This window comes from Pristiophorus japonicus, chromosome 3 (genome assembly GCF_044704955.1).
Source record: "Pristiophorus japonicus isolate sPriJap1 chromosome 3, sPriJap1.hap1, whole genome shotgun sequence".
Classification (NCBI taxonomy): Eukaryota; Metazoa; Chordata; class Chondrichthyes; family Pristiophoridae; genus Pristiophorus; species Pristiophorus japonicus.
In genome coordinates this window covers 1,092,830-1,119,313 of record NC_091979.1, presented here as the reverse complement: position 1 = coordinate 1,119,313, position 26,484 = coordinate 1,092,830, and the positions used below count along the sequence as shown (strand labels likewise).

Genomic DNA, 26,484 nt, shown 5'->3' with positions numbered 1-26,484 from the left:
GAGAGACAGACTATTATCTGAATGGTGACAGATTAGGAAAAGGGAAGGTGCAACGAGACCTGGGTGTCATGGTACATCAGTCATTGAAGGTTGGCATGCAGGTACAGCAGGCGGTTAAGAAAGCAAATGGCATGTTGGCCTTCATAGCGAGGGGATTTGAATACAGGGGCAGGGAGGTGTTGCTACAGTTGTACAGGGCCTTGGTGAGGCCACACCTGGAGTATTGTGTACAGTTTTGGTCTCCTAACTTGAGGAAGGACATTCTTGCTATTGAGGGAGTGCAGCGAAGGTTCACCAGACTGATTCCCGGGATGGCGGGACTGACCTATCAAGAAAGATTGGATCAATTGGGATTGTATTCACTGGAGTTCAGAAGAATGAGAGGGGACCTCATAGAAACGTTTAAAATTCTGACGGGTTTAGACAGGTTAGATGCAGAAAGAATGTTCCCAATGTTGGGGAAGTCCAGAACCAGGGGTCACAGTCTGAGGATAAGGGGTAAGCCATTTAGGACCGAGATGAGGAGAAACTTCTTCACCCAGAGAGTGGTGAACCTGTGGAATTCTCTACCACAGAAAGTAGTTGAGGCCAATTCACTAAATATATTCAAAAGGGAGTTAGATGAAGTCCTTACTACTCGGGGGATCAAGGGTTATGGCGAGAAAGCAGGAAGGGGGTACTGAAGTTTCATGTTCAGCCATGAACTCATTGAATGGCGGTGCAGGCTAGAAGGGCTAAATGGCCTGCTCCTGCACCTATTTTCTATGTTTCTATGTTTCTATGTAACACCAGTGTGCAGGAGTGTACCGAAACATGCGTGACATTATACCCACCTTGTCTACTCCGAATACCTGCCCAAAGGGTAAGCATACTACTTTAAAACAAAATACTAATCGTCATGGTCAAATCCTTCCATGGCCTCACGCCAACCTATTTCTGCAACCACTTCCAGGCCTACAACTCTCTGAGATCTCTATGCTCTTCCAATTCTGACCTTGATTGCATCCACAATTTCCTTAACTCCACCACTGGCAGATGTGCCTTCAGCTCTGCAATTGCCTCCCTGACTGGGTGTTGTGTAATGAGAGAGGATTAATTAGCAATCTCGTTGTGCGAGGCCCCTTGGGGAAGAGTGACCATAATATGGTGGAATTCTGCATTAGGATGGAGAATGAAACAGTTAATTCAGAGACCATGGTCCAGAACTTAAAGAAGGGTAACTTTGAAGGTATGAGGCGTGAATTGGCTAGGATAGATTGGCGAATGATACTGAAGGGGTTGACTGTGGATGGGCAATGGCAGACATTTAGAGACCGCATGGATGAACTACAACAATTGTACATTCCTGTCTGTCGTAAAAATAAAAAAGGGAAGGTGGCTCAACCGTGGCTATCAAGGGAAATCAGGGATAGCATTAAAGCCAAGGAAGTGGCATACAAATTGGCCAGAAATAGCAGAGAACCCGGGGACTGGGAGAAATTTAGAACTCAGCAGAGGAGGACAAAGGGTTTGATTAGGGCAGGGAAAATGGAGTACGAGAAGAAGCTTGCAGGGAACATTAAGACGGATTGCAAAAGTTTCTATAGATATGTAAAGAGAAAAAGGTTAGTAAAGACAAACGTAGGTCCCCTGCAGTCAGAATCAGGGGAAGTCATAACGGGGAACAAAGAAATGGCAGACCAATTGAACAAGTACTTTGGTTCGGTATTCACTGAGGAGGACACAAACAACCTTCCGGATATAAAAGGGGTCGGAGGGTCTAGTAAGGAGGAGGAACTGAGGGAAATCCTTATTAGTCGGGAAATTGTGTTGGGGAAATTGATGGGATTGAAGGCCGATAAATCCCCAGGGCCTGATGGACTGCATCCCAGAGTACTTAAGGAGGTGGCCTTGGAAATAGTGGATGCATTGACAGTCATTTTCCAACATTCCATTGACTCTGGATCAGTTCCTATGGAGTGGAGGGTAGCCAATGTAACCCCACTTTTTAAAAAAGGAGGGAGAGAGAAAACAGGGAATTACAGACCGGTCAGCCTGACATCGGTAGTGGGTAAAATGATGGAATCAATTATTAAGGATGTCATCGCAGTGCATTTGGAAAGAGGTAATATGATAGGTCCAAGTCAGCATGGATTTGTGAAAGGGAAATCATGCTTGACAAATCTTCTGGAATTTTTTGAGGATGTTTCCAGTAGAGTGGACAAGGGAGAACCAGTCGATGTGGTATAGTTGGACTTTCAGAAGGCTTTCGACAAGGTCCCACACAAGAGATTAATGTGCAAAGTTAAAGCACATGGGATTGGGGGTAGTGTGCTGACATGGATTGAGAACTGGTTGTCAGACAGGAAGCAAAGAGTAGGAGTAAATGGGGACTTTTCAGAATGGCAGGCAGTGACTAGTGGGGTACCGCAAGGTTCTGTGCTGGGGCCCCAGCTGTTTACACTGTACATTAATGATTTAGACGAGGGGATTAAATGTAGTATCTCCAAATTTGCGGATGACACTAAGTTGGCTGGCAGTGTGAGCTGCAAGGAGGATTCTATGAGGCTGCAGAGTGACTTGGATAGGTTAGGTGAGTGGGCAAATGCATGGCAGATGAAGTATAATGTGGATAAATGTGAGGTTATCCACTTTGGTGGTAAAAACAGAGAGACAGACTATTATCTGAATGGTGACAGATTAGGAAAAGGAGAGGTGCAACGAGACCTGGGTGTCATGGTACATCAGTCATTGAAGGTTGGCATGCAGGTACAGCAGGCGGTTAAGAAAGCAAATGGCATGTTGGCCTTCATAGCGAGGGGATTTGAGTACAAGGGCAGGGAGGTGTTGCTACAATTGTACAGGGCCTTGGTGAGGCCACACCTGGAGTATTGTGTACAGTTTTGGTCTCCTAACCTGAGGAAGGACATTCTTGCTATTGAGGGAGTGCAGCGAAGGTTCACCAGACTGATTCCCGGGATGGCGGGACTGACCTATCAAGAAAGACTGGATCAACTGGGCTAGTATTCACTGGAGTTCAGAAGAATGAGAGGGGACCTCATAGAAACGTTTAAAATTCTGACGGGGTTAGACAGGTTAGATGCAGGAAGAATGTTCCCAATGTTGGGGAAGTCCAGAACCAGGGGACACAGTCTAAGGATAAGGGGGAAGCCATTTAGGACTGAGATGAGGAGGAATTTCTTCACCCAGAGAGTGGTGAACCTGTGGAATTCTCTACCACAGAAAGTTGTTGAGGCCAATTCACTAAATATATTCAAAAAGGAGTTAGATGAAGTCCTTACTACTAGGGGAATCAAGGGGTATGGTGAGAAAGCAGGAATGGGGTACTGAAGTTGCATGTTCAGCCATGAACTCATTGAATGGCGGTGCAGGCTAGAAGGGCCGAATGGCCTACTCCTGCACCTATTTTCTATGTTTCTATGTTTCTATGTTTCTATGAACCTCTCCGTCTCTCTCTCTCTCCTTTTAAAACGCTCCTTAAAACCTGCCTCTTTGCTCAAGCTTTTGGTCACCTGTCCTAATATCTCCTTATATGGCTTAGTGTCAAATTTTGTTTGATAACGCTCTTGTGAAGCGCCTTGGGACATTTTACTATGATAATCATAGGCAGTCCCTCGAAATCGAGGAAGACTTGCTTCCACTCTAAAAGTGAGTTCTTGGGTGACTGAGCAGTCCAATACGGGAATTACAGTCCCTGTCACAGGTGGGACAGACAGTGGTTGAGGGAAGGGGAGGGGAGGGAGGCTGCACTTGGTTTCTGCATGCTCTCGACGACGAGACTCGAGGTGCTCAGCGCCCTCCCGGATGCTCTTCCTCCACTTAGGGCGGTCTTTGGCCAGGGACTCCCAGGTGTTGGTGGGGATGTTGCATTTTATCAGGGAGGCTTTGAGGATGTCCTCTGCCCACCTGGGGCTAGCTTGCTGTGTAGGAGTTCCGAATAGAGCACTTGCTTTGGGAGTCTTGTGTCGGGCCTGCGAACAATGTGGCCCGCCCAATGGAGCTGGTGGCTGGAGAAATACCAGCAACGATGTCTCCGCAAGATCCTGCAAATCCCCGAGGAGGACAGACCCACCAACGTTAGCGTTACTTAAGGAAGTGGCCCTAGAAATAGTGGCTGCATTGGTGGTCATTTTTCAACAGTCTATCGACTCTGGATCAGTTCCTATGGACTGGAGGGTAGCTAATGTAACACCACTTTTTAAAAAGGGAAGGAGAGAGAAAGTGGGTAATTATAGACCGGTTAGTCTGACATCAGTAATGGGGAAAATGTTGGAATCAATTATTAAAGATGAAATAGCGCATTTGGAAAGCAGTGACAGGATCGGTCCAAGTCAGCATGGATTTATGAAAGGGAAATCATGCTTGACAAATCTTCTGGAATTTTTTGAGGATGTAACTAGTAGAGTGGACAAGGAAGAACCAGTGGATGTGGTGTATTTGGACTTTCAAAAGGCTTTTGACAAGGTCCCACACAAGAGATTTGTGTGCAAAATCAAAGCACATGGTATTGGGGGTAATGTACTGATGTGGATAGAGAACTGGTTGGCAGACAGGAAGCAGAGAGTCGGGATAAACAGGTCCTTTTCAGAATGGCAGACAGTAACTAGTGGAGTGCCGCAGGGCTCAGTGCTGGGACCCCAGCTCTTTACAATATACATTAATGATTTGGATGAAGGAATTGAGTGTAATATCCCCAAGTTTGCAGATGACACTAAACTGGGTGGCGGTGTGAGCTGTGAGGGGGACACTAGGAGGCTGCAGGGTGACTTGAACAGGTTTGGTGAGTGGGCAAATGCATGGCAGATGCAGTATAATGTGGATAAATGTGAGGTTATCCACTTTGGGGGCAAAAACACGAAGACAGAATATTATCTAAATGGTGGCAGATTAGGAAAAGGGGAGGTGCAACGAGACCTGGGTGTCATGGTTCATCAGTCATTGAAAGTTGGCATGCAGGTACAGCAGGCGGTTAAGAAAGCAAATGGCATGTTGGCCTTCATAGCTAGGGGTTTTGAGTATAGGAGCAGGGAGGTCTTACTGCAGTTGTTCAGGGCCTTAGTGAAGCCCCACCTGGAATATTGTGTTCATTTCCGTCTCCTAATCTGAGGAAAGACGTTTTTCCTATTGAGGGAGTGCAGCGAAGGTTCACCAGACTGATTCCCGGGATGGCAGGACTGACATATGAGGAGAGACTTGATCAACTGGGCCTTTATACATTGGAGTTTAGAAGGATGAGAGGGGATCTCATAGAAACATATAAGATTCTGACGGGACTGGTTAGATGCGGTAGAATGTTCCCGATGTTGGGGATGTCCAGAACCAGGGCACACAGTCTTAGGATAAGGGGTAAGCCATTTAGGACTGAGATGAGGAGAAACTTCTTCACTCAGTGTTGTTAACCTGCGAATTCCCTGTCGCAGAGAGTTGTTGATGCCAGTTCATTGGATATATTCAAGAGGGAGTTGGATATGGCCCTTACGGCTAAAGGGATCAAGGGATATGGAGAGAAAGCAGGAAAGGGGTACTGAGGGAATGATCAGCCATGATCTTATTGAATGGTGGTGCAGGCTCGAAGGGCCGAATGGCCTACTCCTGCACCTATTTTCTATGTTTCTATGTCCTCGACCGGGCCAGCATCGAAGCACTACGATAAAGGCGCTGTATAAATTTGTTGTTTTTGTTGTTGTGTCACGAATCGTGCAGAACAGGAGGTATCGGATTCCAAGCTGTTTGCATGTCTCTGTCGGGTAGCAGTGGGAGCGCGACAGCTGATGTCACTGTCTCAGGCTATGGAGAAGGACCATCAGTCAGTGCCCCCTCTGCTGCTTATCCTGAGCATTGTCCCATTGATTTCTGTTCATTGTGTGTGTCTGAGCTTGGCAACCAAGACTGCTTGGAGGAAGTGTAGAAAGACACTCACTGTCCAGGTTCAGCTAAGAAGGGTGAGCACATGGGTCAGGTTCCAGATGGTGGACCTGTGCCCCAGCAGGAGCTCCTGTCTGTAGGAGAGCAGAAATAATGGCAGAAAATTGGTTGGGCCAATACTCATTGGAGTTTAGAATAATGAAAGGTGATCTTATTGAAACGTACAAGATTCTGAGGGGGCTTGACAAGGTAGATGCAGAGAGGATGATTTCCCTCGCGGGGGAATCTAGAACTAGGGGGCATAGTTTCAGAATAAGGGGCCGCCCATTTCAAACGGAAATGAGGAAGAATTTCTTCTCTCTGAGGATCATGAATCTGTGGAATTCTCTGCCCCAGAGAGCTGTGGAGGCTGGGTCATTGAATATATTTAAGGTAGAGATAGACAGATTTTTGGACAATAAAGGAGTGAAGAGTTATGGGAGTGGGCAGGGAAGTGGAGCTGAGTCCATGATAGGATCAGCCATGATCTTATTGAATGGCGGAGCAGGCTCGAGGGGCCAAATGGCCGACTCATAGAAACATAGAAACATAGAAAATAGGTGCAGGAGCAGGCCATTCAGCCCTTCTAGCCTGCACCGCCATTCAATGAGTTCATGGCTGAACATGAAACTTCAGTACCCCCTTCCTGCTTTGTCGCCATAACCCTTGATCCCCCGAGTAGTAAGGACTTCATCTAACTCCCTTTTGAATATATTTAGTGAATTGGCCTCAACTACTTTCTGTGGTAGAGAATTCCACAGGTTCACCACTCTCTGGGTGAAGAAGTTTCTCCTCATCTCGGTCCTAAATGGCTTACCCCTTATCCTCAGACTGTGACCCCTGGTTCTGGACTTCCCCAACATTGGGAACATTCTTTCTGCATCTAACCTGTCTAAACCCGTCAGAATTTTAAACGTTTCTATGAGGTCCCCTCTCATTCTTCTGAACTCCAGTGAATACAAGCCCAGTTGATCCAATCTTTCTTGATAGGTCAGTCCCGCCATCCCGGGACTCCTGCTCCTATTTCTTATGTTCTTAAAATGGAGGAGAAACTAATGGCCCTCTCTGTCTTTCTCCTCACTTCCTTTCTTGTGCTTTCCTTCCAAGCCTCGCATCTAGGAATATCGGAACATTACAACAACAACAACGTGTATTTATATAGCGCCAAGGTGCTTCATAGGAGAATTATGAGATAAAAAATTTGACACCGAGCCACATAAGTAGAGATTAGTGCAGGTGACAGAGGTAGGTTTTAAGGAGCATCTTGAAGGAGGAAAGAGAGGAGGACAGCAGAGAGGTTTAGGGAGGGAGTTCCAGAGCTTGGGGCCCAGGCAACAGAGGCACAGCCACCGCTGGTGGAGGGATTATAATCAAGGATGCTCGGGAGGGAAGAATTAGAAGAGTGCAGACATTAGGAACTTCTCGAAGCAGCTCCGCTATTCACTTAGATCATGGCGGATGATGTTCCTGAACTCCATTTACCCGCCTTGGTTCCATGTCCCTTGATACCCTTACCCAAGAGTTTCAGATTTATACTACCCTGCTCCTCTTTCCCTATCCCGCCTTCCGCTTTAAAATAAATTCTACTTCTGAGAAAGACGGGCTGTCACACCCGATCCCCCTCACACCCTGGACCTTGATATGTGTCTCACCCAGAATCAAAAACATGGTCCAGACTGAACGTTTTCTGTTAGATCATCATCATCATCTGAGCAGCGATCTCTCCGTGAATAGGGTGTTTTTCTGGGATCTTGATGTGTTAACATTTGGTGGACTCTATCCCAAACACAAACCCAAACACAACTCTCATGGATGGGCTATGGGCTAATTTCAAAGATATAGAATCATAGAAATTTACTGCACAGAAGGAGGCCATTCAGCCCACCGTGTCGGTGCAGGCCAACAAAGAGCTATCCAGCCTAATTCCCCTTTCCAGCTCGTGGTCCATCGTACATCCAAGTACTTTTTAAATGCGATGAGGGTTCCTGCATCTACCACCCTTTCAGGCAGTGAGCTCCAGACCCCCACCACCCTCTGGGTGAATAAAGTTCCCTCAACTCCGCTCTAATCCTTCTACCAATTGCTTTAAATCTATGCCCCCTGGTTGTTGACCTCTCTGCTAAAGGAAATAGGTCCTTCCTATCCACTCTCTCATAACATAGAAATAGAAAATAGGTGCAGGAGTAGGCTATTTGGCCCTTCGATCCTGCACCGCCATTCAATGAGTTCATGGCTGAACATGCAACTTCAGTACCCCATTCCTGCTTTCTCGCCATACCCCTTGACCCCCCCTAGTAGTAAGGACGACATCTAACTCCTTTTTGAATATATTTAGTGAATTGGCCTCAACAACTTTCTGTGGGAGAGAATTCCACAGGTTCACCACTCTCTGGGTGAAGAAGTTTCTCCTCATTTCGGTCCTAAATGGCTTACTCCTTATCCTTAGACTGTGACCCCTGGTTCTGGACTTCCCAACATTGGGAACATTCTTCCTGCATCTAACCTGTCTAAACCCATCAGAATTTCTATGAGATCCCCTCTTATTCTTCTGAACTCCAGTGAATTCAAGCCCAGTTGATCCAGTCTTTCTTGATATGTCAGTCCCGCCATCCCGGGAATCAGTCTGGTGAACCTTCGCTGCACTCCCTCAATAACAAGAATGTCCTTCCTCAAGTTAGGAGACCAAAACTGTACACAATACTCCAGGTGTGGCCTCACCAAGGCCCTGTACAACTGTAGTAACACCTCCCTGCCCCTGTACTCAAATCCCCTCGCTATGAAGGCCAACATGCCATTTGCTTTCTTTAACCGCCTGCTGTACCTGCATGCCAACCTTCAATGACTGATGTACCATGACACCCAGGTCTCGTTGCACCTCCCCTTTTCCTAATCTGTCACCATTCAGATAATAGTCTGTCTCTCTGTTTTTACCACCAAAGTGGATAACCTCACATTTATCCACATTATACTTCATCTGCCATGCATTTGCCCACTCACCTAACCTATCCAAATCACTCTGCAGCCTCATAGCATCCTCCTCGCAGCTCACACTGCCACCCAACTTAGTGCCATCCGCAAATTTGGAGATACTACATTTAATCCCCTCGTCCAAATCATTAATGTACAATGTAAACAGCTGGGGCCCCAGCACAGAACCTTGCGGTACCCCACTAGTCACTGCCTGCCATTCTGAAAAGTACCCATTTACTCCTACTCTTTGCTTCCTGCCTGCCAACCAGTTCTCAATCCACGTCAACACACTACCCCCAATCCCATGTGCTTTAACTTTGCACAGTAATCTCTTGTGTGGGACCTTGTCGAAAGCCTTCTGAAAGTCCAAATACACCACATCAACTGGTTCTCCCTTGTCCACTCTACTGGAAACATCCTCAAAAAATTCCAGATTTGTCAAGCATGATTTTCCTTTCACAAATCCATGCTGACTTGGACCTGTCATGTCACCTCTTTCCAAATGCATTGCTATGACATCCTTAAAAATTGATTCCATCATTTTACCCACTACCGATGTCAGGCTGACCGGTCTATAATTCCCTGTTTTCTCTCTCCCTCCTTTTTTAAAAAGTGGGGTTACATTGGCTACCCTCCACTCCATAGGAACTGATCCAGAGTCTATGGAATGTTGGAAAATGACTGTCAATGCATCCGATATTTCCAAGGCTACCTCCTTAAGTACTCTGAGATGCAGTCCATCAGGCTCTGGGGATTTATCGGCCTTCAATCCCATCAATTTCCCCAACACAATTTCCCGACTAATAAGGATTTCCCTCAGTTCCTCCTTCTTACTAGACCCTCTGAACCCTTTTATATCCGGAAGATTGTTTGTGTCTTCCTTAGTGAATACCGAACCAAAGTACTTGTTCAATTGGTCCGCCATTTCTTTGTTCCCCGTTATGACTTCCCCTGATTCTGACTGCAGGGGACCTACATTTGTCTTTACTAACGTTTTTCTCTTTACATATCTATAGAAGCTTTTGCAGTCCGTCTTAATGTTCCCTGCAAGCTTCCTCTCGTACTCTATTTTCCCTGCCCTAATCAAACCCTTTGTCCTCCTCTGCTGAGTTCTAAATTTCTCCCAGTCCCCGGGTTCGCTGCTATTTCTGGCCAATTTGTATGCCACTTCCTTGGCTTTAATACTAGCCCTGATTTCCCTTGATAGCCACGGTTGAGCCACCTTCCCTTTTTTATTTTTACGCCAGACAGGGATGTACAATTGTTGTAGTTCATCCATGCGGTCTCTAAATGTCTGCCATTGCCCATCCACAGTTAACCCCTTATGTATCATGACCCCTTATCATTTTATACACCTCAATTAAATCTCCCCTCAGCCTCCTCTGTTCCAAAGAAAACAAACCCCAGCCTATCCAATCTTTCCTCATAGCTAAAATTCTAAAGTCCTGGCAACATCCTGGTAAACTCCTCATTCTTCCTCATTCACGGATCATCCTCCACATACAGGTAGGAATTCCCATCGTTTTCTGGGGAAAGGAAGGCAATGAATGGAGTTCCTGCTCTCATAACAAGTCTTTCAGAAATGACTTGTCCCGCCCCCCCTCTCCACCAAGCTCCACGTTTTTCTGATTCCTCGCCTCACTTTGGGATAAATCTTTCCTTCGTCACTGTCTTTGCTGCTTCACATGTTTAACTTGCGACCCATCACCGGGAATTGTAAGGTTAATGCTCAGTTTTGTAGATTTGGCTTGTTTTGCTGAACCCATGTTAACTCTGAATCTTGTGGCCTGTGTTCAGCTTCCCAGTCGTCTGATCGGAGCTCTCCGCCGCCTGGGTACATTCCAGACGGGCAGCAACAGGTAGCAAGAAACGGCTCCTACACCAGCATCAACAGTGAAGGTGAATTCATTCCCGAGAGCATGGACCAAGTAAGGACCTCGACCTTTCTTTGGGGAACAGGCAGTGTAATGTATGCACCTGCACGTATGCTCACAGCTTGGTAGAGCTGTTGAGGTGGGAGTGGCTTAGCCAGTCACGTGATGTTCACAAGACTCAATAAAACCCCAGCCAGTTGGGTTCGGGGGATCCACGATGGGCCAGGTGGTTGTGAGCCTGGTGGATGAACTGGTAATGTGTCGTGCGATTGTTAAACCTTTGCTAATAAACCAACTAGTTCTCAATAGCAACGTGTTGCTATGAATTATTAAACAAAGAACCCATGAAGCAAATACATTACAGCAGGAAAGTGGAGTTGAGGCCAAGATCAGATCAGCAATGATCTTATTGAATGCTGGAGCAGGCTCGAGGGGCCAAATGGCCTACTCCTGCTCCTATTTCTTATATTTTTATGAAGTTGTTCCTTAATCTGTGTTTTAGCTTGAGTTTTGGGTCTGGACGTGGAGTTTTCCATAGAATACCTGTCGACATCTTCTTTACTGATTCACTTCATTATTTAAATGAACATCTTGCTTTTTCTCCTGCCAGTATTCTCCAGTTCACCCCTTCTTCCTGAAGGCACTGTCATAAGAACACCAGAATTAGGATTAGGAGTCGGCCATTCGGCCCCTCGAGCCTGTTCCCCCATTCAATGAGATCATGGCTGATCTTCGACCTCAACTCCACTTTCCTTCACTGTCCCCATATCCCTTGATTCACTTCATATCCAAAAATATATCAATCTCTCCTTGAATATACTCAACGACTGAGCCTCCACAGCCCTCTGGGGCAGAGAATTCCAAAGATTCACCACCCTCTGAGTGAAAAAAATTCTCATCTCAGTCCTTATCCTGAGACTGTGACCCCTGGTTCTAGACTCCCCAGCCCCGGGGAAACATCCTCCCTGCATCTACCCTGTCAAGCCCTGTAAGAATTCTATTCGTTTTAATGAGATCACCTCTCAGCCTTCTAAACTTTCGGTAATACAGGCCTAGTCTACTCAATCTCTCCTCATAGGACAATCCCCCCATCCCAGGAATCCGTCTGGTGAACCGTCGCTACACTCCCTCTGTGACAAGTATATCCTTCCTTAGGTAAAGAGACCGACACTGTACACAATACTCCAGGTGTGGTCTCACCAAGCCCTTTATAATTGCAGTAGGACTTCTTTACTCCTATGCTCTATCCTTTGTAATAAGAACATAAGAAATAGGAGCAGGAGTCGGCCATAAGGCCCCTCGAGCCTGCTCCGCCATTCAATAAAATCATGGCTGATCCGATCATGGACTCAGCTTCCCTTCCCCGCCCGCTCCCCATAACCACATAACCCCTTATCGTTTAAGAAACTGTCTATCTCTGTCTTAAATTTATTCAGTGTCCCAACTTCCACAGCTCTGTGAGGCAGCAAATTCCACAGATTTACAACCCTCAGAGAGAAGAAATTTCTCCTCATCTCAGTTTTAAATGGGGCGGCCCATTATTCTCAGATTATGCCCTCTAGTTCTAGTCTCCCCATCAATGGAAACATCCTCTCTGCATCCACCTTGTCTGTCATGTATTAAACCAGCATTGTAACCCATGTATAATCTGACTTAAGTTGTACACCGTGAGAACACTGACCACTAGGTGGGAGACACTCCTAACCTGGACCTTCAGGTATAAAAGGGGAAGCTCCACCCACCTTCATCACTTGAGTACTAAGGAATAAAGGACAGGTCACAGACTGACCTCTCAAGCATGGGCCTCGTGTGCATTTATACTGTGTAGTAAGGACGTATCAATGGCGACAAGAAACTGGGATTTAATCCACGCAAGCATGGCCACTAGCAGAACAGACGAGAGGTACTGTGTTAAGGAATGGTTGGGACAGAGATTCAACATTGTTAAAGCAGCACACAGTTCTCCAGGCAGACAAGGGCAGTCAGGCATGCCCCAACATGTAGTCGAACCCAGAGGGGGAGTTCGACAGAGACAATGGCAAGCTGAACAGCGATTCACGCCATTGCAAGGGACAATGCGGCCAGTAATGGGGCCATCAACACCTGTTAATGGTGCACTCAAAGACAATAACAGGGGCAGTCAGGGACGATCGACTGGTAAGGGACCTTTTGTTTCAAACCGCAACTCATGCTGGAGGCGTGAAGGCATACATTCAGCCGGAGTTTGCAGAGATGAGCAAAATACCTGCAGAAATTGCAGAAATGGACACTGGGGGAACTCGCTGGAAGCTGAAGTTCAGTGAGTTCATGTGGAGCACGTATACAGTTCATACACCAGGACGCCACCGATAATGATGAAAGTGCTCCTCAATGGCATCCCAGTATCAATTGAGTTAGACACGGGGGCCAGCCAGTCCCTGATGGGTATCAAACAGTTCGAAAAGTTGTGGGCATCCAAGGCCAGGAGGCCAAAATTATCGCCGATTGACGCACAGCTACGGACTTACACAAAGCAGATCATTCCGGTGCTAGGCAGCGTCACGGTAGTCGTGACCGACAAAGATTCGGAGAACAGGTTGCCACTCTGGATTGTCCCAGGGGACGGTCCCGCACTACTGGGGAGGAGTTGGCTTGCTGTCATGAACTGGAAATGGGGCGATGTCAATGCAATTTCCTCTGTGGAGCGAGTATCATGCTCACAGGTCCTGGACAAATTTGACTCATTATTTCAACCCGGCATTGGCACTTTCATGGGGGATGGTCATGGCTGTTGAAGCTTTCGGAAGCGAAGGCTCACCCGTGACAGCCCGTCAGATTAATGTCTGGACAAATAGAGACCCGCTATTATCTCTAGTCAAGAAATGTGTCCTGAATGGGGACTGGGCAGCCACGTACAGGGCATGCCCTGAGAAATTTAAACCATTTCACAGGCGCAAGGATGAACTCTCGATTCAGGCCGATTGCCTACTGTGGGGAAACCGCGTAGTCATGCCCCAGATGGGCAGAGAGGTGTTCATCAGAGAACTCCACAATGGGCACCCGCGCATTGTCACGATGAAGGCAATTGCCAGGTCACACGTTTGGTGGCCAGGGATAGACGCAGATCTGGAACTTTGTGTTCGCAGGTGCAACACGTGTGCCCAGCTGGGCCATGCGCCCAGGGAAGCCCCCCTTAGCCCCTGGCCATGGCCCGCCAAGCCTTGGTCACGCATCCATGTGGACTACGCAGGTCCTTTCATGGGGAAAATGTTTTTGGTTGTAGTAGACGCCTACTCCAAATGGATTGAGTGTGACATTTTAAATTCAAGCACATCCTCTGCCACGGTAGAAAGTCTACGGGCAATGTTCGCCGCCCACGGTCTACCGGACATCTTGGTCAGCGACAATGGCCCGTGCTTCACAAGCACTGAATTCCAGGACTTCATGGCAGGCAATGGAATTAACCATGTTAGAACGGCACCGTTCAAGCCGGCCTCAAACGGCCAGGCAGAAAGAGCAGTGCAGATAATCAAACAGGGGATGCTCAGATTCTAAGGGGGTTCCCTATAATGCTGCTTATCACGCCTCCTGTTGGCCTATAGATCCCGACCACACTCGCTCACAGGGGTTCCACCCGCAGAGCTACTAATGAAAAGGACGCTCAAAACCCGAGTATCCCTTATACACCCCACCATGAAAGAAATTGTCGAGAGCAGGCGCCAGTCACAATATGACTACCATGACAGGAATGCGAGGGCGGGATGTATTGATGTAAATGATCCTGTTTTTGTCCTCAACTACGCTGCAGGGCCCAAATGGCTCGCAGGCACTGTGATTGCCAAAGAGGGAAATAGGATTCTGGTGGTTAAACTTACCAATGGACAAATCTGCCGCAAACATGTGGATCAAACAAAAAGGAGGTTCAGCAACCCCATAGAAGAAGCAGAGGAAGAACACGATGTAGAGTTCACTCCACCACAGGTGACCGAACACCGGAACCAAAGGGAGGAGAGCCCAGTCTCTGTGGGCAGTCCGGACAGGCCTGAGGCACCGCAAACAGCAGACACTCAGGCCAGCGCCCAACAACCGGAGCCCCAACTCAGGCGCTCTACAAGGGAGCGTAAACCACCAGAGAGACTCAACCTGTGATCCCAATAAGACTTTGGGGGGGGAGGTGATGTCATGTATTCAACCAGCATTGTAACCCATGTATAATCTGACCTAAGTTGTACACCGTGAGAACACTGACCACTAGGTGGGAGACAAAAGGGGAAGCTCCACCCACCTTCATCACTTGAGTGCTAAGGAATAAAGGACAGGTCACAGACTGATCTTCTCTCGAGCATGGGCCTCGTGTGCATTTATACTGTGTCGTAAGGACGTATCATTGTCAATAAAGGCTAAGATACTGTTTACTGCCTTGCGGAGGTACAGTTCGACAGATACTATTTGCTCGCTGGTACCGCGTCAAGTTCCCATAGTTTTGCGTGAACCTAGACAGTGAGTATTGGCCAGCTGTTCGCCCATGGAAGAATCACCGCTAAGCCTGACCGTCTCCTCAATCAGTATCCACGCGGACACACACGTGCTCCCAGCAAGGGTTGCTGGGATCGATTTTTCCTGTCGCCAACCAAGAGGTCAACTGTAACTTTTGTGCTGACTCCCCGGCCGAGCTTGGACAATTGGGTGCAGGACGGAGGCTAAACCGTGATCTGTATAGCTGTACGGAGCCACCGGAAGAGGTGACCTTTGGCTGGGCTAGAAATTCAGCTGGAGGGCTAGTAAGGTGCTAATAGCCCCGAGCACTAAATTTAGCGTTGGAAGATTTTTAGCGCCAGCCCAGCAAAATTCCGTTTCAGCGCCTTGAGAGTGGAGTGGAGCGTTAAGGGAAGCGTCCCACACATCTCTTGGGGCGCTAGGCTGCGTGCAAAACTGAAGATGCTGCGCTAAAGAAATAAAGTTAAATTGCAACAAAAATGTTTTCAAACATCAATCTCGCTTACCACATGCCTTCCCTTCGTGCCCCGGGACAGCTCTGCATGCCAGCTTTCTCTGGCGGGGACTCCGCGGGTCACTAAGGCTGGCGAGCAAACCAAAGTTTACTTCATGTGGCATGACCGAGGGCATTGCACACCGCCGCGGCATTCCCGGGCATCACTCCACAGCGCCGCCGGTAACTGCGCACTGATGTTGTCGCTCGCTGCCGCAAACCCTGGAGCACCCCTCGCAGAGATGCTATCCAAACAAATTTTGAGCCACTTATGTTCTCCTGACTACCACAGATCTATTCCTGTGACCCAATTCTATTTGCACATCAGAACCAGCCTCTTTACATTTCAACTTTGGCAAGTGATTTCCTGCGATTTAATCTGGATTCCTTTCAGAAATAAACCTTTTTATTTATTCGTTCACGGGATGTGGGCGTCGCTGGAAAAGCCCAGCCTTTATTGCCCATCCCTAATTGCCCCCTGGGAAGGTGGTGGTGAGCCGCCTTCTTGAACCGCTGCAGTCCGTGTGGTGAAGGTGCTCCCACAGAGCTGTTAGGGAGGGAGTTCCAGGATTGTGACCCAGCGACGATGAAGGAACGGCCGATATATTTCCAAGTCAGGATGGTGTGTGACTGGGAGGGGAACATGGAGGTGGTGGTGTTCCCATGTACCTGCTGCCCTTGTCCTTCTAGGTGGTAGGAAGCCACTGTTGCCGAAGGAACCATTCTGTACTGGAGCATTGACGTCCCACATCAGGGAGTTGCTGAATTTCTCTCCTGCCCCACATTAACTTCCTCGTCTCTCTAGTTTTCTCGCGTCGGTTGTATGCGTTGAAGCCAAGATTTCTCATTTGACTCATGACTGTTTTGTTGGCAGATGCTGGACCCCCTATCGATGAGCAGCCCTGAGAACTCAGCCTCAGGGAGCTGTCCCTCTCTCGACAGTCCCTTAGACAGGTAACCATCTCCCATCCTAACTCGTACCAAGTCCCGCTCACCCACCACCCCAGCTTATTTGAAAGAGATGGCTATAGAGATAGTGGATGCATTGGTTGTCATCTTCCTGTCTCAAACATGGCTCGGTGGGCAGTACTCTCCCCTCTGAGTCAGGAGGTTGTGGGTTCAAGTCCCACTCCAGGGACTTTAGCATAAAAATCTAGGCTGACACTCCAGTGCAGTGCTGAGGGAGTGCCGCACTGTCAGAAGTGCCATCTTTCGGATGAGACATTAAACCGAGGCCCCCTCTGCTCTCTCAGGTGGACGCAAAAGATCCCAAGGCACTATTTCGAAGAAGAGCAGGGGAGTTATCCCCGGTGTCCTGGGGCCAATATTTATCCCTCAATCAACATAACAAAAACAGATTATCTGATCATTATCACATTGATGTGTGTGGGAGCTTGCTGTGCGTAAATTGGCTGCCGCATTTCCCACATTACAACAGTGACTACACTCCAACAGTACTTCATTGGCTGTAAAGCGCTTTGAGACGTCCGGTGGTCATGAAAGGTGCTATATAAATACAAGTTTTTTTTCTTTCCAAATTTTCATAGATTCCAGAACAATAGCCGCAGATTGTAACCCCGCTATTTAAGAAAGAAGGGAGAGAGGAAAGGGGGAACTACAGATTAGTTAGCCTGACATCAGCGGCAGGGGAAATGCTAGAATTTATCATTAAGGACGTGGTAACAGGGCACTTCGAAAATAGTAATAGGATTGGGCAGAGTCAACACGGATTTATGAAAGGGAAATCATGTTTGACAAATCTGTTACGAGTCTTTTGAGGTTGTAACTAGCAGGATAAGGGGGAACCAGTGGATGTGGTGTATTTGGATTTTCAGAAGTAATTCTGTAAGGTGTCACACAAGAGGTTATTAAACAAAATTAGGGCTCATGGAATTGGGGGTAATATACTTGGATATTTGGATATGGGGAAACTGCAGGAAAGTGGAGTTGAGGTAGAAGATCTTATTGAATGGCGGAGCAGGCTCAAGGGCCAAATGCCCTACTCCTGCTCTGAATTCTTATGTACTTCTGTTCTTGCTGACCTACATTGGCAGCACCTCAATTTCAAAATTCTCCTTCTTGTTTTCAAATGCCTCCATACCTCGCCCCTTCCTATCTCTGTAACCTCCAGCCCCACAACCCTCTGAGGAAGACAGAAATAACCTTCCGGAAGTACTAGGGGACTGAGGGTCTAGTGAGAAGGAGGAACTGAAGGTTATCCTTATTAGGCGGGAAATTGTGTTCGGGAAATTGATGAGATTGAAGGCCGATAAATCCCTGGGGCCTGATAGTCTGCATCTCAGAGTACTTAAGGAAGTGGCCCTAGAAATAGTGGATGCATTGGTGATCATTTTCCAACAGCCTTATCGACTGGATCAGTTCCTATGGACTGGAGGGTAGCTAATGTAACACCACTTTTTAAAAAGGGAGGGAGAGAGAAAACAGGTAATTATAGACCGGTTAGCCTGATATCAGTAGTGGGGAAAATGTTGGAATCAATTATTAAGGATGAAATAGCAGCGAGATGAGGAGAAACTTCTTCACTCAGAGAGTTGTTAACTTGTGGAATTCCCTACTTCAGAGAGTTGTTGATGCCAGTTCATTGGATATATTCAAGAGGGAGTTAGATATGGCCCTTACAGCTAAAGGGATCAAGGGGTTTGGAGAGAAAGCAGGAAAGGGGTACTTAGGTGAATGATCAGCCATGATCTTATTGAATGGTGGTGCAGGCTCAAAGGGCTAAATTGCCTACTCCTGCACCTATTTTCTATGTCTGCATCCCTCCAATTCTGACCTCTTTCGCTTTCATATCCTCGCTATTCATGGCTCCACCATTGGCGGCCGTGCCTTCAGCTGCCGAGGGTCTAAGCTCTGGAATTCCCTCCCTAAACCTCTCCGCCATCCATTCCTTTCAGACGCTCCTTAAAACCTACCTGACCAAGCTTTGGTCACTTGCCTAATATCTCCATATGTGACGCGGTGCCCATTTCTGTCTGACTATGCTGCTGTGAAGCATCTTGCGATGTTTTACTACAATAAAGGTGCTGAGTAAATGCGCTTTGTTGTAATGGTGTTGATGTCATTCTGATCAGGAGATGCAACTCGACATTATATTTGATGCAACTTTAAATGTCCACTAGCAAAAAGATGAATAGATTTTGGAGCAACTTCCCAGTTGGAGGAACCAGGCCCTGTTAGACGAGCAGTGGAGGACGAGGCAGAGTAGAACACCTGATATTTTATACGCTCAGGAATGAGATGTCTTTTTAAAGTACCTGTAATATCAACACAAAAAGAAAAACTTGCATTTCTATAGCACCTTTGACCAGTATGTTTTCAGTATAAGGGGTGTCACAGTGGTGTGAGGCGGACTGGTTGGGCTGGGTGCTCGTTGCCTTTCCGTCATTGTTCATAGGTTTATATGTAACCTTTAGGGCTGCTGACCGAGGGCCGTGCGGCTCTTTGTCGGCCGGCGTGGACACGATGGGCCGAAATGGCCTCCTTCTGCGCTGTAAATTTCTATGTTTCTATGTTTCACCTTAGGACATCTGAAAGCGCATTACAGCCAATGAAGTACTTTTAAAGTGTAGTCACTGCTGTAATGTGGGAAACGCAGCAGCTAATTTGCACACAGCAAGCTCCCACATGAAGCAATGTGATAATGACCCGATCATCTGTTTTTAGTGATGTTGGCTGCGGGATAAATATTGGCCCAGGACACCGGGGAGAACTCCCCTGCTCTTCAAAGTAGTACCAAGGCATCTTTTGCATCCACCCGAGGGGGCAGACGAGGGCTCGGTTTAACGGCACCTCCGACAGTGCAGCGCTCCCTCAGCAATGCACTGAGAGTGTTGGCCTGAACTTTTGTGCACAAGTCTCTGGAGCGGGGCTCGAACCCACGACCTTCTGACTGAGGCGAGAGTGCTGCCCACTGAACCATGCTGACACATCAGTCGGGAATGCCACCCATTTAATGTTTGGTGATCCGATCCCCTGCCTGTGCTGGGCACAGCGGGCACAGCGGTTTAGAGCTGCTGGCATGATGGGAGCTGGAAGCAGTAACGTGGAGACTTGGCAGAACCAGCCTGAGCAAGCCTTCAATATGAGGGATGGGTTGATAATTGGGAGGTTACTAGAATTGCCTTGCAGGAGATCTGCGCCCACAGCTGCGGTTTCTCTAAAGGGAAAGGTATCTCCATTTTATGATTTATCTCTTCTTTTACTCTTTTCACCCTTGATGGTCTCGAGGGGGCAATGCGCTGGGGTTCCACACCAATAAAACATTACGATTTCTGCCTGGATTTAAACCACTGGATGTGCTCGGAGCAAAGCATCGAACTGACGTGGTGTACAGCGCACCCCGGTGGCTAGCATCAGAAACTGAAAAAAAGAAACTTGGATTTATATAGCACCTTTCACGACCACCGGATGTCTCAAAGCGCTTTACAGCCAATGAAGTACTTTTGGAATGTGGTCACTGTTGTAATGTAGGAAACGCAGCAGCCAACTTGCGCACAGCAAGCTCCCACACACAGCAATGTGATAATGACTGGATAATCTGGGCTTTTTTGTTATGTTGGTTGAGGGATAAATATTGGCCAGCACACCGGGGATAACTCCCCTGCTCTTCTTCGAAATAGTGCCATGGGATCTTTTACATCCACTTGAGAGGGCAGACGGGGCCTCGGTTTAACGTCTCATCCGAAAGACGGCAGCTCCGGCAGTGCGGCACTCACTCCAGTGCAGTGCTGAGTTAGCTGAGATTTAAGTGCTCAAGACTCCAGACACTGCCATGTGATGTTCCTGGATTGAGTTTCGGGTCTGTACTGAGTGTTGCAAATTGCCGTTGGACTAGACAGGAGACAGATCAGCCAGCGTCTTTGCTCCTGATCCAGTGACTTCGGGGAATGTGAGAGGGCACAATGGGGCTTGGCTGTGATATGCAGAACATTTGGGAAGAAACAATCACAAAGGAATGTGGGACTTCAGTTACATGGAGAGACTGGAGAAGCTGGGGGTGTTCTCCTTTGAGCAGATTAAGGGAAGATTTAATAGAAATGTTCTATTAAACATTGGTTAAACATAAATCATGGGTTGTGAAATGAAGAGAAACAGTTTCCAGTGGCAGAAGGGTCGGTAACCAGAGGACACAGATGTAAGGCAATTGGCTTAAGAACCAGAGGGAGAGATGAGGAGAATTTTATTTTATGCAGCGAGTTGTTGTGATCGGGAACGCGCTGCCTGAAAAGTCGGTGGGAGCAGATTCAGTAACTTTCAGAAGGGAATCGGATAAATACTTCGAAAGGGCTGTGGGGGAGGGGTGGGGTGGGACTGATTGAATAGCTCTGTCAAAGAGCCAGCACACATGGTGGGCCGAATGGCGGCGTCCTGTGCTGTGAGAGTCTATGACAATAGAATAACCCAACATGGCATGCGAGTGTGGGGGTGATTACAAACCCAGGCTTGTCTTCCTACCTAATCCACAGGTGCTAAGCTGCTCCTTCTACCTCTGTTTTAAATGATTCTTTGGGATGAATGTTTCAAAATGTTTATTAGCATCCCTGCCAAAACTGTATAAAGATTTGACTGATAGAAAATCTACTTTTTAATCACTTTGCTTTATTTTGCAGTGATAGCTATCCTAAGTCTCGGATGCCCAGGGCACAGAGCTATCCAGATAATCATCAGGATTATTCAGGTGAGCTTCGAGCCCTCCTTGTTCTGTTTGGTTATGCGCACATTGAGGTTGTGGAATGATAGATACATTCAGTGACATACCTCTCTCCAACCCTCGATACTCCCAGCCTGCTTGTCCCACGTCCAGCACTGGATGAGGAGAAATTTCCTCCAATTAAATATGACAATTTTAGGCTTTTGTGTTTTGGGGTGATAATGGTGGCAGGGCGGTGTAGTTAGCGTGAATAGTTTGTGTCATAGTATTTAAGTTGGGGCATCTGGACCCTGTGTCAGGGGGCGCAGCGCTAAGGGAGGCATTGTACAGCCCTCAAGGCACAAGGAAGGGAAATCTGCGGCGGGGAGGGGGGAGGCCGAACAAACCCCACAAAAACATTCCTGAAACATTCCCCACGCCACCGCAACACACATCGCACAAAAAATTCAAACAATAAACACCGGCACTTACTTTTGCAGTCCATTACCATCCTCTCCGCCACCAGGATGTTTGGAGCGCTCTGATTTCCCAGGCGGTCATTGAGGGCGCACTCCGGGCAGAAGGGTCGGGCAGTGTCACAGCCAGGGGCATTGCACATCCAGCGCAGCTCTTCCAGGCTGTGCTGCTCGGCACCACCGCTAAACCCGGCCGGAGGATCGCGGAGGGGCCCTGGAGACCTCACTGCCGCCTTTCACTCCGCTCCATGGCGAAACCCGGAGCGCAAAGGACCGGAAAACCCACCCACCGTCTTCGGTTGACACCACAAACTGCATTTCACTGATTTGATATTTCTCCCCAGCAACTGTCTGAGGTGGACCAAGTTTGTTTGCAATCTTGGTGTGATATTTGGTCACAAGCTGAGCTTCCTTCCTCTGTATAATAACATCAGAAACAGGAGCAGGAGGAGGCCACACGGCCACTCGAGTCTGTTACACAGGAACAGGAGCAGGCCACACGGCCACTCGAGGCTGTTACACAGGAGCAGGCCACACGGCCACTCGAGTCTGTTACACAGGAGCAGGAGGAGGCCGCACGGCCACTCGAGTCTGTTACACAGGAGCAGGCCACACGGCCACTCGAGTCTGTTACACAGGAACAGGAGGAGGCCACACGGCCACTCGAGTCTGTTACACAGGAGCAGGAGGAGGCCACTCGAGCCTGTTACACAGGAACAGGAGCAGGAGGAGGCCACACGGCCACTCGAGTCTGTTACACAGGAGCAGGAGGAGGCCGCACGGCCACTCGAGTCTGTTACACAGGAGCAGGCCACACGGCCACTCGAGTCTGTTACACAGGAACAGGAGCAGGCCACACGGCCACTCGAGTCTGTTACACAGGAACAGGAGCAGGCCACACGGCCACTCGAGGCTGTTACACAGGAGGAGGCCACACGGCCACTCGAGTCTGTTACACAGGAGCAGGCCACACGGCCACTCGAGTCTGTTACACAGGAGCAGGAGGAGGCCATTCAGCCCCTCGAGTCTATTACACAGGAACAGGAGGAGGCCATTCAGCCCCTCGAGTCTGTTACACAGGAACAGGAGGAGGCCATTCAGCCCCTCGAGTCTGTTACACAGGAACAGGATGAGGCCCATCCAGCCCCTCGAGCCTGTTACACAGGAGCAGGAGGAGGCCATTCAGCCCCTCGAGTCTGTTACACAGGAACAGGATGAGGCCCATTCAGCCCCTCGAGCCTGTTACACAGGAACAGGAGGAGGCCATTCAGCCCCTCGAGTCTGTTACACAGGAACAGGATGAGGCCCATTCAGCCCCTCGAGCCTGTTACACAGGAACAGGAGGAGGCCATTCAGCCCCTCGAGCCTGTTACACAGGAACAGGAGGAGGCCATTCAGCTCCTCGAGCCTGTTACACAGGAACAGGAGGAGGTCATTCAGCCCCTCGAGCCTGTTACACAGGAACAGGAGGAGGCCATTCAGCCCCTCGAGCCTGTTACACAGGGAACAGGAGGAGGCCATTCAGCCCCTCGAGCCTGTTACACAGGGAACAGGAGGAGGCCCATTCAGCCCCTCGAGTCTGTTACACAAGTGCAGGAGGAGGCCCATTCAGCCCCTCGAGCCTGTTACACAGGAACAGGATGAGGCCCATTCAGCCCCTCGAGCCTGTTACACAGGAACAGGAGGAGGCCATTCAGCCCCTCGAGCCTGTTACACGGGAACAGGAGTAGGCCCATTCAGCCCCTCGAGCCTGCTCCGCCATTCAATAAGATCATGGCTGATCTGGCCGTGGACTCAGCTCCACTTACCCGCCCGCTCCCCGTAACCCTTAATTCCCTTATTGGTTAAAAATAGATGTCCCGCTATTTCTTCCTTAATGATAGTTTCAAGCATTTTCCCCACTATAGATGTTAAACTAACCGGCCTATAGTTACCTGCCTTTTGTCTGCCCCCTTTTTTCAACAGAGGCGTTACATTAGCTGCTTTCCAATCCGCTGGTACCTCCCAGAGTCCAGAGAATTTTGGTAGATTTTAACGAAAGCATCTGCTATAACTTCCGCCATCTCTTTTAATACACTGGGATGCATTTCATCAGGACCAGGGGCTTGTCTACCTTGAGTCCCATTAGCCTGTCCAGCACTACCCCCCTAGTGAAAGTGATTGTCTCAAGGTCCTCCCTTCCCATATTCCTGTGACCAGCAATTTTTGGCATGGTTTTTGTGTCTTCCACTGTGAAGACCGAAGCAAAATAATTGTTTAAGGTCTCAGCCATTTCCACATTTCCCATTATTAAATCCCCCTTCTCATCTTCTAAGGGACCAACATTTACTTTAGTCACTCTTTTCTGTTTTATATATCGGTAAAAGCTTTTACTATCCGTTTTTATGTTTTGCGCATGTTTACCTTCGTAATCTATCTTTCCTTTCTTTATTGCTTTCTTAGTCATTCTTTGCTGTCGTTTAAACTTTTCCCAATCTTCTAGTTTCCCACTAACCTTGGCCACCTTATACGCGTTGGTTTTTAATTTGATACTCTCCTTTATTTCCTTGGTTATCCACGGCTGGTTATCCCTTCTCTTACCGCCTTCACTGGAATATATTTTTGTTGAGCACTATGAAAGAGCTCCTTAAAAGTCCTCCACTGTTCCTCAATTGTGCCACCGTTTAGTCTGTGTTTCCAGTCTACTTTAGCCAACTCTGCCCTCATCCCACTGTAGTCCCCTTTGTTTAAGCATAGTACGCTCGTTTGAGACACTACTTCCTCACCCTCAATCTGTATTACAAATTCAACCATACTGTGATCACTCATTCTGAGAGGATCTTTTACTCGGAAATCGTTTATTATTCCTGTCTCATTACACAGGACCAAATATAAGTTGTTGTTGCCACATTCAGAAGGATTTCAATCTGAGAAACTGGGCCAGTATGCGGCAGTTGCAGTTCAACGTGGATATATGTAAAATGGTTAATATATGGGGCAAGGAAGTGAAAGAGGCAGTGGATGTTAATTAGAAGAGTGATGCTGGTCAGGAATAGCTCTATGAAACAGTGAGCACAGTCCGTAAGAACAAAAGAACTTGTATATCTACAGCGCCTTGCACCACCTCACAATGTCCCAAAGTGCTTCACAGCCAATGAAGTATTTGTGAAGTGTAGTCACTGTCGTAATGTAGGAAACATGGCAGCCAATTTACGCACAGCAAGCTCCCATAAACAGTGTAGTGATCAATAATCTGGTTTGAGTGATGTTAGTTAGATAAATGTTGGCCAGTTCCCCAGGGAGTACTCCCCTGCTCTTCTTTGAAATCGTGCCACGCGATCTTTTACGTCCGCTTGAGAGGGCAGATAGGGCCTCAGTTTAACGTCTCATCCGAAAGACGGCACCTCCGATGGTGCAGCACTCCCTCAGTACTGCACTGAGTGTCAAGCAAGGATTTTGTGCTCAAGTCTCTGGAGTGGGACTTGAACCCATGACCTTCTGACTGGGGTGAGCAAGGCTGATCCACGGCTGACACCCAAGTGCCATAAAACAGCAAGTAAGGTTCAGAGCTGTCGAGGGAGAGGACAGGGTACCGAGGTTGTACTTGTTGCTGTTTATCCTGAGCACTGTGTGCTGTTCTGGTCACTCAGTTACAGTGAAGATATTGTTGTTCTTCCAGCGACCAGCAGCAAAGATGATTTGGGGTTGTTTCCATTGGAGAGGAGAATTTGTGGTGATCTTGAAGATTTCAAGATTCGGAAGGAATTTGGTAAAATTAATTGGTGCAAATTGTTGACTGTGATGGAAAGATCCAGGGCCTCAAATAAAAGGTTATGAAACCAGCAGCCAGACTGTGCTTCACTCAAATGGGAACAGAGTTTTCATTGCAGCAGACGTTCTGAGAGAGGCCAAGAGACAATTTGCTGTGTTTCTCGGATGAGAAGGGAGACGGTGAGAAAGTGGGGTTGGGCACCAGAAGCGAAGGTCCACCCAATTGGATAAATACTTGAAAAGGAACATTTGCAAAGAGCCGGCACAGGAACAATGGGCCGATTTGGCCTCTTCCTGTGAATTATCCACCTTTGGGATGCGACGTTAAACCGATTCCCCCTCTGCTCTCTCAGGTGGATGTAAAAGATCCCAGGGCACTATTTTGCAGAAGAGCGGGGGAATTATCCCCGGTGACTTGAACAAATTTTATCCCTCAATCAATATTACAAAAAAATAGATTATCCGGTCAATATCAGATTGTTGTGTGTGGGAGCTTGCTGTGCGCAAATTGGCTGCCGCGTTTCCCACATTACAACAGTGACTACACTCCAAAAGTACTTCATTGGCTATAAAGCTCTTCTGGACGTCTTGAGGTGGTGAAAGGTGCTATATAAATGCAAGTTCTTTTCTTTGTACCTTTCTTTCTACATTCCTTCCTTCCTTTTGTATGGATGATGTCACTCCAGTGTCTGTGGTTAGCTGGCTTTGTTGTAGATGACGATTCAGGAACATAGACTGTTATGTGCAGTTTGGGTCTCCATGTTGCAGACAGGATAGAGGAGCACTGGAGCAAGGATGATCCCAGGAGAAACCTCTTCACCCAGCGAGTGGTGAGGATGTGGAACTTTCTGCACAGGGAGTGGTTGAGGCGAATAGTATCGATGTATTTAA

General features: G+C 47.9%; 1 protein-coding gene across 1 annotated transcript in view; it reads left to right on the top strand.

Annotated features, from left to right (window-relative positions):
- map3k2 (mitogen-activated protein kinase kinase kinase 2) overlaps positions 1-26,484 on the top strand; it is a 213,076-nt gene that overhangs the window by 127,946 nt on the left and 58,646 nt on the right. The window contains exons 8-10 of the mRNA XM_070875119.1: positions 10,672-10,802; positions 16,592-16,671; positions 21,348-21,415. Coding sequence (XP_070731220.1) covers positions 10,672-10,802; positions 16,592-16,671; positions 21,348-21,415 — 279 coding nt within the window. The remainder of the gene's footprint in view (positions 1-10,671; positions 10,803-16,591; positions 16,672-21,347; positions 21,416-26,484) is intronic.